This window comes from Podarcis vaucheri, assembly GCF_965113315.1.
Source record: "Podarcis vaucheri genome assembly, chromosome: 1".
Classification (NCBI taxonomy): Eukaryota; Metazoa; Chordata; class Lepidosauria; order Squamata; family Lacertidae; genus Podarcis; species Podarcis vaucheri.
In genome coordinates, this window is record NC_138759.1 from 128363026 (window position 1) to 128375750 (window position 12725).

General features: G+C 44.7%; 1 protein-coding gene across 1 annotated transcript; it reads right to left on the bottom strand.

Annotated features, from left to right (window-relative positions):
• Positions 1 to 3051: 3051 nt before the first annotated feature.
• Positions 3052 to 6544, bottom strand: LOC309521888 (mitochondrial protein C2orf69 homolog). The gene is made up of 2 exons (XM_082205005.1): positions 6077 to 6544; positions 3052 to 4767 (listed from the first exon to the last, which is right to left on the bottom strand). Exons 1-2 carry the CDS (start codon positions 6434 to 6436, stop codon positions 3934 to 3936), a joined length of 1194 nt encoding a protein of 397 aa, XP_082061131.1. The 5' UTR covers positions 6437 to 6544; the 3' UTR covers positions 3052 to 3933.
• Between the last annotated feature and the right edge of the window lie 6181 nt (positions 6545 to 12725).

Here is a 12725-nt window from a genome sequence, read left to right on the forward strand (position 1 = left end):
TGCAAGTGATTCTATAAACAGAACACTTTTGGGTTTAGCTCTACTCTTCAGCTTCTGTTTGAAAAGTGGTCTACCATAAGCATTTTTGGGCTGTCTTCTACAAAATCTTAAATGTAAACTCATTCAAGATGGTGTAACACTTGTGTTTTAAAAATAGATGCAGGTGTAAGCATTCAGTCTAAATTTATGGAGCTGAAAGTACCGTATTTATCGCTTTATAGGACGCACCGGATGCAACCCAGGATTCCTCGGGTTCCTTTCGCTGACCCAAAGCCTTTGGAGCGTAGCGCGAGTTCCTGTTGCACTCCAAATTGAGGCTTTGGGGACAGCCCTTGTAGCCTCCGCAGGGCAGCGGGGTGAAGGCACCCCGCCGCCCTGCAGAGGTTTTGCGCAGCCATCCCCAAGCTAGAAGAGCGAGACGGAGCACTCCGTCTCGCTGTTCTGGCTCGGGGACAGTCCTTGTAGCCTCCGCAGGGCAGTGGGGTGAAGGCACCCCGCTGCCCTGCAGAGGTTTTGCAAAGCTAACCCCAAGCTAGAAGAGCGAGATGGAGCGCTCCGCAGCGCTCCGTCTCCCTGTTCTGGCTTTGGGCATAGCCACACAGCCTGCATTCGCTCTATAGGACGCACACACATTTCCCCTTAATTTTTGGAGGGGGAAAATGCGTCCTATGGAGCGAAAAATACGGTATATTCCACATTTCAGTGGCAAAGTACCGTATTTTTCGCTCTATAGGACACACTTTCCCCCCTCCAAAAATGAAGGGGAAATGTGTGTGCGTCCTATGGAGCGAATACAGGCTTTCGCTGAAGCTTGGAGAGCGAGAGGGGTCGGTGCGCACGGACCCCTCTTGCTCTCCAGGCTTCAGGAAGCTATCCGCAAGCCTTCGGAGCCCAGCGGGAGTTCCCACCGGGCTTCCAAGGCTTGCGGATAGCAGCCTGCAGCCTGCAGCTGTTCTAGCTTTGGGGTGGCTGCGCAAAGCCTCCGCTTGAAAGGCTGTCCCCAAAGCCAAAACAGGGAGATGGGGCGCTGCGCAGCCCTCCGTCTCTGCGCTCCAAAAGCTTCAGGGATTTTTGAGGCTGGCGGTGGGGGAAAGCAGCGCTTCCCCCCACCGCCAGGCCCACAAGCTCGGGGGGCAGCGGCAAGGCTGTGCGCAGCCTTTGCGCTGTTCCCTGACCTGCTCTTGAACGCACCTTGTTTTAGAGGGGCAGAACAAGAAAAAAAAATTCCCCGTTCTCCCCCCTCCTATGGTCCGGTGCGTCCTATAGAGTGAAAAATACAGCACTTTAAATTTGCCTAGTTGTTTCTTAAAGCCAAACTTAATTAGTCCACCTTGCCTTAGTAGACATACTTGGTATATGAGAAGGTAACATTCACATTTCTAGACCAAAACCTACAGAGTGTTTGAAGGGGACTGGCTAGTTTAAAGCAAGCAGCTTTAAACTAGTGCATTCTTTTTTTGCTACTATTTGCTCAACCTACTGCCGTCAAATGGGAGTACTTAAAAGAGAGCAACTAGTCAAGAGCTGTGGATTTATCTGATGAAGCATGGAACACTAATGAAAGCACTACTATTAGAGAAACAACGGTCTGTGCAGGAGGTGGGGGGAACCTCTTGGAACACTGGAGAAATTATTCAGTGAGCTCCTTTTGTCAACAGCAGCAATTTAGAGAAAACAGCATTCTGTCACATGAATGGGCAACAATACTCTTAATGACTGTAAAACAGGCAAGCATTATAGTCACTGAGTGAAATCCAGTGCTTCCACTATGATTATGTAACAGCTTCTGACACAGGAGAGGCATCTGCTAGCGTAAGACATGGAGAGGCAATTTTCTCCCTCTTCCCTCTGTAATCCCCCACATTGTGTTCTATGATGTTCTGGAGGATCCCCCAACTCTCTGGAACTGATCGAGGGACGAAGTGGGATGTAAGAGGGGAAAAAGGAGAATATCACCTTTTATATTAGTCGACACCTCCACTGGATTAAAAGACATCCCATTAAGTGGAGCAGCAGCACAGGATTCTACTCCTTTGCTTTTTGCCCAAGGGGATGATGTTTCAAGGTCAGAACATGATTTAATATATTCTTCCTGAAACACTAGAAATCTTTCATCTTGGTTATAGAAATCTAAGGATGCATTTATTCAATGTTCGTTTGTGTGACAACTCTGAACGGTCTCATTCCGACATGGCAGCCTTTTTAAAAACACTGTAAAATAGATGTCCAACAATCAGAACAGCTTAAGTACTGACTGGAACAACTAGTAACGACTTTTTCACTCTTCAAATTATTTTCAGTTTTAATTAAGAATGGTGACTCGATATGAACATTCTTAATAAAAACTGAAAATAATTTGAAGAGTGAAAAAGTGGTTGCCAGTTGCTTAACTGGTAAGAGAATCGTTTCAAAATATATCAACACTTAATATTTGGAAAAGGAATTGCTTATTCATAAAAGCAGCTTTCAAAGGCCAACAGCAGTTTCCTGTATGCCACATTGGGAAAAAAAAATTATTGGCACAGAAAACCAACTTAACATGTTCATACTATGGAAGTTAGTCTTATTCCACTATTCTGGTCAACATCAGCTTTCAAATTGATACTAGAACTGTCACTGCTAAAATCTGCATATTTTGGTCACAACACAGATGGTTAAGCCACCCCTACAAGAATGGCTTTCAATTATTTTGTAAAGTGAGCTCCACAAATGGAAGTGCAAAAACTTTGCTTACTTCTCATAAGTAAATCAAAAGTGCTGCAGAAACATATGATTGGAATGTGCTAACTGCAAAACTGCTCCTAACATTCAGTAATGCAAACTGGTATCCTAGCTACACAAAAAACCCTCATAATCTGTATGATTGCTATTTGGTAACAGGAACTCATAAGAGATAGTCTATGGATGCTGCAGTCACTTTAACGATAGCTCTAAGATGTACCATAACCTGTAACATCAACCTGTAAGAACCTGTGGTTTGATTTTTAGCAAAACACATTTGCCACAATTGCCTAACAGTCTCACAATATAAAAGTTCAAAAATGCATTAAGTTAAATCAAGCTTTCGTATTAATAGGGAATGTTGAAACAGCAGCAAGATAATACATTCTTGGTCACTTAACAAAAATAGATGTTTAATACTCTTAAGTCTTAAAAAAGGTTATTCACTAGTAGATGTTCAGCAATGGTTAGAAGTTGCACAGCACCTCTAAGGCAACAGTATAGTCATTATGCACCTTATTTCCCATGCAAAGTGTCATTTATACTTAGTTGTAATGAATATTTAGCCTCTTGGCATATCCATAGCACAAGCAATGCAGTAAGCTGGTAATGTTGACACAGTCCGTGCCAACATTACCAACTTACTGCATTGCTTGTGCTATGGCTATGCCAAGGGGCTAAATCCCAATGTTAGCAACATAATCCACGTTAACTCATAGTTCTTTAGTTCTAGAATTGAGTGTTGAGTATTTTTGAATGATTAGTCGCTTTTATTCTTTAGTTTTAAGAATAAAAGCGACTAATCATTCAAAAATACTCAATACTCATAAATGTATGATATCTAAAACATTTTAGGGTGCAAATTATTGAGCCCGGATCTAAATATTCTGCTCACAAAAATCCACACTTGTAAAGCAAACATTAGTTCCAATTGATGTTCAGAAAATTAGTCAGATGAACTGGTGTGACTTTTCCTCAGGGATCTTATTGTTTCAACCAGAACAAAATAATTTCTTTAAGCCAGGAATTTGTTGTTGCTCCTCAGTTGCAAAAGCAAGACAAGATTGGCTTCACTGAAGGTCTTAAAAAGTATTAGCGCACACAGCATTAAGCCTTTCCATGACTTAGGAGAAAGCACATTCTCAAACTGTCAAGTCAAAGTTTAAAATGTATTTTTGCAGTTAACAAGAGTATTTTGATATATTCACTGTGTCAGAATACTTCATGAACTCTGAAGTGGTTATCTAAGGAAGGTGCTTCATCAGCAAAATGAAGCTGGCTATTTACATTTACACCAAGCTCCTCCAGAATTTGCACGAATCTCTTCTGCTCTTTTCCAATCCATGCCCTCATTGTATCAAATACCTGATATGGTGTAACATGTGCATTAACTGAAATCCCAGTCTCTGAAAAATCTTTCAGCACATCAGGGCAGGTCACCCAAGTATTGCTTCCTCCAGAATGGCCACCATCGAGCCAGTAAATTGCTCTTATGTTTTTTATGAAGGCATTTGTGTCCTTTTCCTTTTTAGCTTCCTTTAGTTCGTGAAGTAATTGATTCAAGACAACACAACCTTTACTGAACCCTATTAAAGTGAATGACGCTTCACCAATCACAGAAGGCTCAATGAGGTTCATGGCAGAGCTGTTGAAATATTCAAAATCTCTTCCCCTTTCCGTTGCGGGGCAACCATTAGTAGTAGCAACAGTAGGTGATTGACAAGCAATGGCCTTTGCATCCTTGCTGAAATTATACAGGCTTTTCTGAGACAGAAGAACATTTTGAGCAAGTTTAAATGCATTAACTAGTAATGCATGAAGATGTTTGAAGGCTCCAAAATCAGTGCTGTGTTCAGGTGCACCAAACATATTGCTTGCCACAAAATTGTCATAGCAGCTGAATTTGTGCAAATGCATACGGGAACATTTTATAACCCAAATGTAACTCTGAGGGAAACGGCGACCCAGAAGAGAAGCAACGTTTTCTAAGCACCATTGTTCCCACTGGAAATTTTCTGGATGGCAAACCATAATTTCATGATAGTTCTGAAATAAAACAACACATAAAGAGCCTTACTATTTGGAACACAACATGCACAATTAATCACTTAAATTATAATTGTACAAGTAGATTGCTGGGAAAGGTTATTCTTGGCAACTAACAGAATTTTAATAAGGCATGCACTTGAAAATGAAATTAGAAAACAGCATAAAGTGGAGTATGTGAATCTCAACTGAAAGAGAATTAAAATGTTTGGAATAATTAGGAAAGAGACTGAAAACAAATCAAGTATTATGCCATTATATAATTTAAAGTTGTGAACACCTTTAGAATACTTTGTAGCTCCGACTGCCTCATCTCAAAATACATATTAAAGTGATTTAACATTCCCTGCAAGCAAACATGTAGTTTCTCAAGTAAGCAAGGCATTTTCTCTGCCACCTCCCAACCTGTCACCCACCCCCTGCCCCAGCAACCAAGGCAATAGTCACTCTCAATTTTCATCCAATGATGATGAAGAATCCTTGCAAACTTCTGCATTGTCACTACTGGTATACAGTGCTTTTAAAACATGTCAAAATCGTCCTACTTTTAGTTAAGTATTTTTATTTATCTACTTGATTCAGGGGGGCCTGCTGCCCCCCCCCCCGGCTATGCCCATGGTGAAGGGCACCAAAGGAAGCAAGTTCCAAGTGCCAGTTTTCCCTCTACACTGGGCACCATCAACCATCTCCTTGGTGCTTACACCTGTGCATTTCTATTAATATTCTGTGTGCGATCCCTTGCATAACACGTCTACAAGCAGTCTGCACTCGCAAACGGAACTATGCAGGAGAGATGCACATCTTAACACGGGGAGCAAAAACGCCAGAGAGTCCCTGGTCGAAAGGATTTAACCTTCACAGGTGCTCCATCAGAAGCTGGAAAAAACCAGCATCATGAGGAAGAAATATTAAGTTCTGGTGAGTGCAATGAAAAAATTTAGGGCCTAAACAGAGGCTATGGCTTCTTCCAGAAAATCACCTCTGCTTGGGTATCCATAAGAGGAAGAGGGGGCAGGAGAGGGTCGTCGTCTCCCCTCAGTCTACAGCTTCGGGATCCCTCAGGAAATAACCTGCCACACGCTCTTTCGGTATAGAATGATGCTCTTAACCCGAGGGTCGCGGGTTCGAGTCCTACACTGGGCAAAAGGATTCCTGCATTGCAGTGGGGGGGTGGACTAGATGACCCTCGAGACCCCTCTTCCAAACCCTAACTAGCCACGTCTACTCCAGAGGCAAGCTCCGTTTCTCCCAGGCTCTCTCTCCCTTCTTCCTACACCGCCGCCGGGTTCCTCCCTCCCCTCAGCCTCACCTGCACGTCGCCGGGGAAATAGACGACGTGATGCTGAGGCGGCTCCGGCAAAGGGCCGGCGGAGGGCGGCGGCGGCAGCAGCAGCAGCACGTCGTTGGCTCGGAAGGGCTCGGCGCCCGGCACCTCAGGGAGCCGCAGCCACGGCAGGTTCAGCCGAGGCGACGACGAGGAGGAGGCTCCGCCGCTACTACTAGTACTACTACGGCCGCCGCCGCTTCCTTCGGAGCTCCCGCCGCCCGAGGGCCCCGACAAGCAGCTGGCCGGAGCTCCTCGCAGGCTCATAGTCCGCGCGAGGCAGAGGAATGCGGAGCCGACGAGTCCCCTCAGGACGGAGGAGGCAGGTGGGCAGCGCCTGCTCATGGAGGCTCCGCGGCGCGAGCTCCGCCTTCCTCCCTCAACGCGCGCTCGCGCACTGACAGACCTCCCAACGGCTCCCGCAGACGAAAACAAACAGGCCAGCCAGCCAACCGCCCACGCCTCCGGGGCGGAGCCACGCCGAACGCGCAGGCGCTCGAGAGGGAGCGAAAGGAGCTTTCCTGCGAGGGGAGGGGCGGCGAAAGAGTCGCCCTTATCGTGTGATGGGAAGCTTCGGTTCCTCTCCGCTGATTGGGTGTGGATGGCAGGGAGGGAAGCTCAAAGAGGGGAAGTGGGGGGGGGGGAGCGGCTGCGCGCGCAGTTAGTTCTGTAACGGTTTGGTTTTTTTCCCTCCAATAACAGAGAGAGGATTTTATGCAAATAAGTACGACGGTTTATTTATTTATTTATTTTCCCAATTTTTTAAAAAAATAGTTTTCCAAATTTATAACAAATAAAAAGAAAACATCAACAAACAAACATTTATCCTAACTGTGATAATTCCACTTTTGTTAACATTGTTGGGTGACTTCCTCGAGACCCCCTGGCTGAGTTTCCATATACTGTAAATCATTGTAGCAGTTTTCCAAAACTATTTTCACATAAAATTTACTTGGTCAATTAACATCTTTCTTTCTTTTCATTTTTTTTTTTGCCATAGTATTCTACATCACTTATTTAAGTCCTAGGCCAATCTGATACTCGTAAGTAATTCTATTTAAGTTATCTTAACATATTTAACTAAATACTGTATTTTTTGCACCATAACACTCACTTTTTTCCTCCTAGAAAGTAAGGGGAAATGTCTGTGCGTGTTATGGAGCGAATGCCTGCAGGTGGTGGTGGGGATCTGCTGCAGTCGTGAGCAGAGGATCCATGGTTCCGCTTCCTTCCCTCCTCCGTGGTTACAAAGCATGGATCCACATGGATCCTCAGGATTTTTGCATTGGGCTACTCCAAACTCACTGTCAGATCACATGTCTGTGGCCACAGCATGAACCACAAAAATCATATATCCACTATTTCGTTTAGAATTTTTTTTTCTTGTTTTCCTCCTCTAAAAACTATGTGCGTGTTATGGTCTGGAGCGTGTTATAGAGCGAAAAATACGGTAGTCTTTAAATTTCTTCCATTCCTCTTGGTACTCCTCCTCTTTCTGGTTGCAGACTCTTCCAGTCAGGTCGGCTAGCTCCCAAAAGTCTGTCATCTTCATCTGCCATCCCTCCACTGTTGGTACTTCTTGTAATTTCCACTTTTTGGCCAATATTTTTTGATTTTTAAAAAACGGGCTCCTTTTTAAGCTGCTCCTTCACTATCTAAGGATGGGGTCACTTTGGGAAGGGGCCATGTCCCAGGGCACAGACCTCAGTGGGGCACAGTTTTATGCAAATTCACAATATTATTCAAAATGATTTGTGTGCTAAAACATTTTCTTTTGCAGTTGTGAAAGAGAACCAAAGGTTGTTGCCCAGGCAACAACACCCTGTTTGTGTGGGGGTCATTGTGCAATGGCCATTGTGGTCACACTTAAGCCTGTTCCATCACCTTCCGGAGCCGAAAATGGTATGCATGTCGGTCGCATGTCAACTGGATGCATGCAAAATGTCCACCACCTGTATAACTTACTCTTTCAATTTAAAATATATTGAGCAGTTTCACGTTCTGCGCTTTCCCCCCACATCTGTTTTGAAAACCGAAGTTAGCAAGTTGGTGGAAGTAGAGGTGCAAGTCAGTAGCCTTGCCTAGGGGGCAAAATGGAGGGACGCGGGTGGCGGGTGGGTCAAACCACAGAGCCTAGGACTTGCCAATCAGAAGGTTGGTGGTTTGAATCCCCGCAACAGGGTGAGCTCCCCAGGGGCGCCGACTTATAAAAAATATTGGGGGGGCCCATACCGGGGTCCTGCCCCGGGAAGTTTTCTAAATTTTAGATGAAAATTAGTGAGTTTTAAAGTATTTCGGCGGAGCCGGAGCGATTGGGGAGGAGGGGGCTTGTTGCCGGATTCTTCAGCTGGGCCGGAGATCCGCTGCTGGGGGGTCCCTGGGCCGAGTTGTGAGCACGGCCTGCTGAAGGGAGATCCAGCCGATTGCGCGACGGGGACGGCCGGGGCTCTCCGGCTAGGGCGCGCGGCTGGCTGGCTGGCTGGCTGGCGAGGGAGCAGGTGGGGAGGAGGCGGGGGACGGCGGCGGCGCTCTGCTGGAGGGGCGCCCGAGATTATTGGGGGCGGAGCCCCCCAAAACGAATTTTTGAGGGGGCTCGGGCCCCCTCAGGCCCCATGGAGTCGGCGCCTATGGAGCTCCCGTTGCTTGGTCCCTGCCAACCTAGCAGGTCAAAAGCACGTCCAAATGCAAGTAGATAAATAGGTACCGCTCCAGCGGGAAGGTAAACAGCGTTTCCGTGTGCTGCTCTGGTTCGCCAGAAGCGGTTTAGTCATGCTGGCCACATGACCCGGAAGCTGTACGCCAGCTCCCTTGGCCAATAAAGCGAGATGAGCGTCACAACCCCAGAGTCGGCCATGACTGGACCTAATGGTCAGGGGTCCCTTTACCTTTACCTTTAGGGTGCAAAATAACTTGGCACCAGCATTTCCCATACCTCTGGGACATTTCTCCAAGGCCACACCTCTCATTGGTCCTGCTCTGTACCCTCCTTGAATACTTGCCTAGCCAAAATGTGTCCTTGAACTCAGACCACCTTGGTTGTTAGACCTGGAAGACCTGCTCTCTGCCTTGCAGGCCTTTCCCACCTGGCCTGGGATGGCAATGCCATGACTGACTCCAACTACAAAAGCTGAGGCTGCTGAAGAGGCCAGAGACCATCTTGGCTGTCTCTTAGCGCCAACCCAGGTCATTGAGCCTGAGCTTCCACAGCCGTCTGCTTGCCATGAACCACCATTTGATTGGCAGCGACAACAGCTGATATGATCGCATTTTTAATATTCTGTTGGGAGCTGCCCAGAGTGCTGGGGAAAATCCAGCCAGATGGGCAGGGTATCAATAAATTATTATTATTATTATTATTATTATTATTATTGAAGGTAAAGGTACCCCTGCCTGTATGGGTCAGTCGTGACCGACTCTGGGGTTGCGCGCCCATCTCGCTTAAGAGGCCAGGGGCCAGCGCTGTCCGAAGACACTTCCGGGTCACGTGGCCAGCGTGACGAAGCTGCTCTGGCGAGCCAGCACCAGCGCAGCACACGGAAAAGCCGTTTACCTTCCCGCTATTTATCTACAGTGGTGCCCCGCAAGACGAAATTAATTCGTTCCGCAATTTTTGTCGTCTAGCGAATTTTCCGTCTTGCGAAGCACGAAATCCCATAGGAATGCATTGAAAATCAATTAATGCGTTTCTATGGTCAAAAAAAGTCCAAACAAAGCCAAATTTGGTACAACAACAGTTTATTAACTGCTCTTTAAAGTCACACATACTGTAAAGAGCAGTTCAAAAATTTAAGGGAAAATAAATTAACTTTATAAACAAAACATGTCTTTGTTTTTAGTCAAAGAAAAAAAGTCACGAGACGTTTTCGTCTTGCGAAGCAAGCCCATAGGGGAAATTCGTCTTGCGAGGCAAATCGCGAACGGAAAAAACTTTCGTCTAGCGAGTTTTTTGTATTGCGAGGCATTCGTCTTGCGAGGTACCACTGTACTTGCACTTTTGAACTGCTAGGTGGGCAGGAGCTGGGACCGAACGACGGGAGCTCACCCCGTCATTGCGGAGATTCAAACCGCCGACATGCGATCGGCAAATCCTAGGTGCTGAGGTTTTACCCACAGTGCCACCCGCGTCCCCAAATTATTATTCTTATATTACGATAATTTTTGATTCTCTTGTTAATTGTGCTGTTTTAAACGTGCATTTTACATCTGACATCCATTAGTAATATTTTATTTTGAAATGTTCTTTATATATGCTAATGCAACCAGTGAAGAGAGTCACCAACAAAAGTGATCTTACTTCTCATTACATTTCCTAAAATGTTGTGCAAGCACTCTTGCAGTTAGAAATATGTGGCACTTAAGCCCATTATCCTTTTTGTGGAAGATACTGTTTCAACCTCAAAGTTTTCACGAGTACAAAAAACTTTACAAAAACAAACACTAACCGGAGAAAAACAGCCCAGTAAGCACGCTCAGTAGCCACAGAACACGAAGTATTCATTGGAAAATAAAACATATTGTTGCAAATCTTATTTGTTCTGTTGCTTTCCTGCTGCACCCCCACACATTTTGTGTCCTTTGGAATGCCTGCGTTCTGTCAGTGTAAGGGTAATGTTTTATTTTGCTGGTGAAAGGTGATTTAATAGCGATCCTTTCCTCATCTAGGTGGCATGAGGTGGGTAGGACCACCCTGTTACTTTTTAATGTGAAATATACTTTTGTTATCTAGCTAATATTCTTTGTTGTTGTTTAGTCGTTTAGTCGTGTCCGACTCTTCTTGACCCCATGGACCAGAGCACGCCAGGCACTCCTGTCTTCCCCTGCCTCCCGCAGCTTGGTCAGACTCATGCTGGTAGCTTTGAGAACACTGTCCAACCATCTCGTCCTCTGTCGTCCCCTTCTCCTTGTGCCCTCCATCTTTCCCAACATCAGGGTCTTTTCCAGGGAGTCTTCTCTTCTCATGAGGTGGCCAAAGTATTGGAGCCTCAGCTTCACAATCTGTCCTTCCAGTGAGCACCCAGGGCTAATATTCTATTGACTTCTAAATATAAAATATAAATCTAAATATAAAATGAACTCTGATCACCACAAGATGGTGCTGCACATTCTAGCTTGAATAATAAATTTACTATATCCTATATTTTACCATCTGATTATTAGATTTAACCGTAACGTTTTCAGTGATAGTATATATACCAGCAAACTCTTTCTTTTGACATTTGTTAAGAAACTGATTAGGCAGCACAACTGTAAAGATTTAACGTTTGAGTTTTTTACATGGAGGGTTCTCCCCCCAACAGCTGTCTCTGTGTGACTCTAACATTTTCTAGTTGTCCTTAAATTATATCACAAAATTTGTTTCAATTAATTATTGTTATTGTCGCTCTACTTTTCAGCCCCGAAAGGCCCCCATACCACCTTATGGATAAAGTCCTTGCCCACAGGCTAACAATCTAAAAACATAGGAAGAATTTGCTGCAAGAGAAGTAGATGGAGCGGAGATGGAAACATCTACTGGGTGACCTTGGGTTAAGCATTCTGTCACCTCACAGGGTTGTTGTGAGAGCAAAATGGGGAGCAGAACCATGGCATTTATGCAGGGCCAGAATTAGGTTTGATGAGGCCCTAAGCTACGGAAGGTAATGGGGCCTTTTATATGTCCAGCTGTCCTTTGTCAACAACAAATTGTCGCTGTTTTTTGTGTTGAATATATGCTATATGGTTATTTATGGACCTAATACAGGAGGTATCTAAAGCCATTTGCACATAACAAAATATGTATTTTATCAAAGTAATTGTTGAACTGAAATACAGTTAAGAAGAAGTATATGAATAGTGAAATACAATTAAGAAGTATATTAATAGTGAAATAATTATTAAGCTCTAACTGTATGTAGGTTTTATTGTATTTGTTTTTTATCTTGTATTTTGGAAATGTACATCCAGGTTTTTTTCCCTTTAATTTTTTTGGGGGTCCCCAAGAGAATGGGGCCCTAAGCTATAGCTTGTTTAGCTTATATATAAATCTGGCACTGTATTTATGCCACGGTGAGCTCCTTGTAGCAAAGTCAAGATGTAAATGTCATAAAATATGGAGTGTTGCAGGAGAGAAACTGCTGCTGCTGTTGCTTGCTCGAAAGTGCAGTAATCTGGACCTCACCTTAGCAATCAAATGTTGCCATTGCTTTTGCGATTTATGACGTTCCCTTGCATGGGCATTTTTGTTGTTGTTTAGTCATTTAGTCGTGTCCGACTCTTCGTGACCCCATGGACCAGAGCACGCCAGGCACTTCTGTCTTCCACTGCCTCTCACAGTTTGGTCTTCACTTCAAAGTATGAGGTGAACAGTTGCAAACAAATCAGAATGAATGCCAATTAAATAACAACTGTTGGGTGGGCTTTAAATCTAAATGAGTAAATAATTGTCCAAGATGTCAGGACCTTGCTTACGTTGATTCGCATTATTTCTAAACAATGTTCCATTTCTTCAGCAAACAACAGGAAAACCCCCATCAACTTAGCAAATTAGACTGGATCAATCAAGCCATTTGTTGTTGTTGTTTAGTCGTTTAGTCGTGTGCGGCTCTTCGTGACCTCATGGACAACAGCACGCCAGGATCTCCTGTCTTCCACTGCC

Bases quoted from the DNA above. Each gene is read 5' to 3' on its own strand.
- LOC309521888 (XM_082205005.1), bottom strand. From the start codon at position 6,436: ATGAGCAGGCGCTGCCCACCTGCCTCCTCCGTCCTGAGGGGACTCGTC. The intron at 4,768-6,076 runs GTGAGGCTGAGG...GTTTTATTTCAG, and splicing joins ATTTCCCCGGCGACGTGCAG to AACTATCATGAAATTATGGT.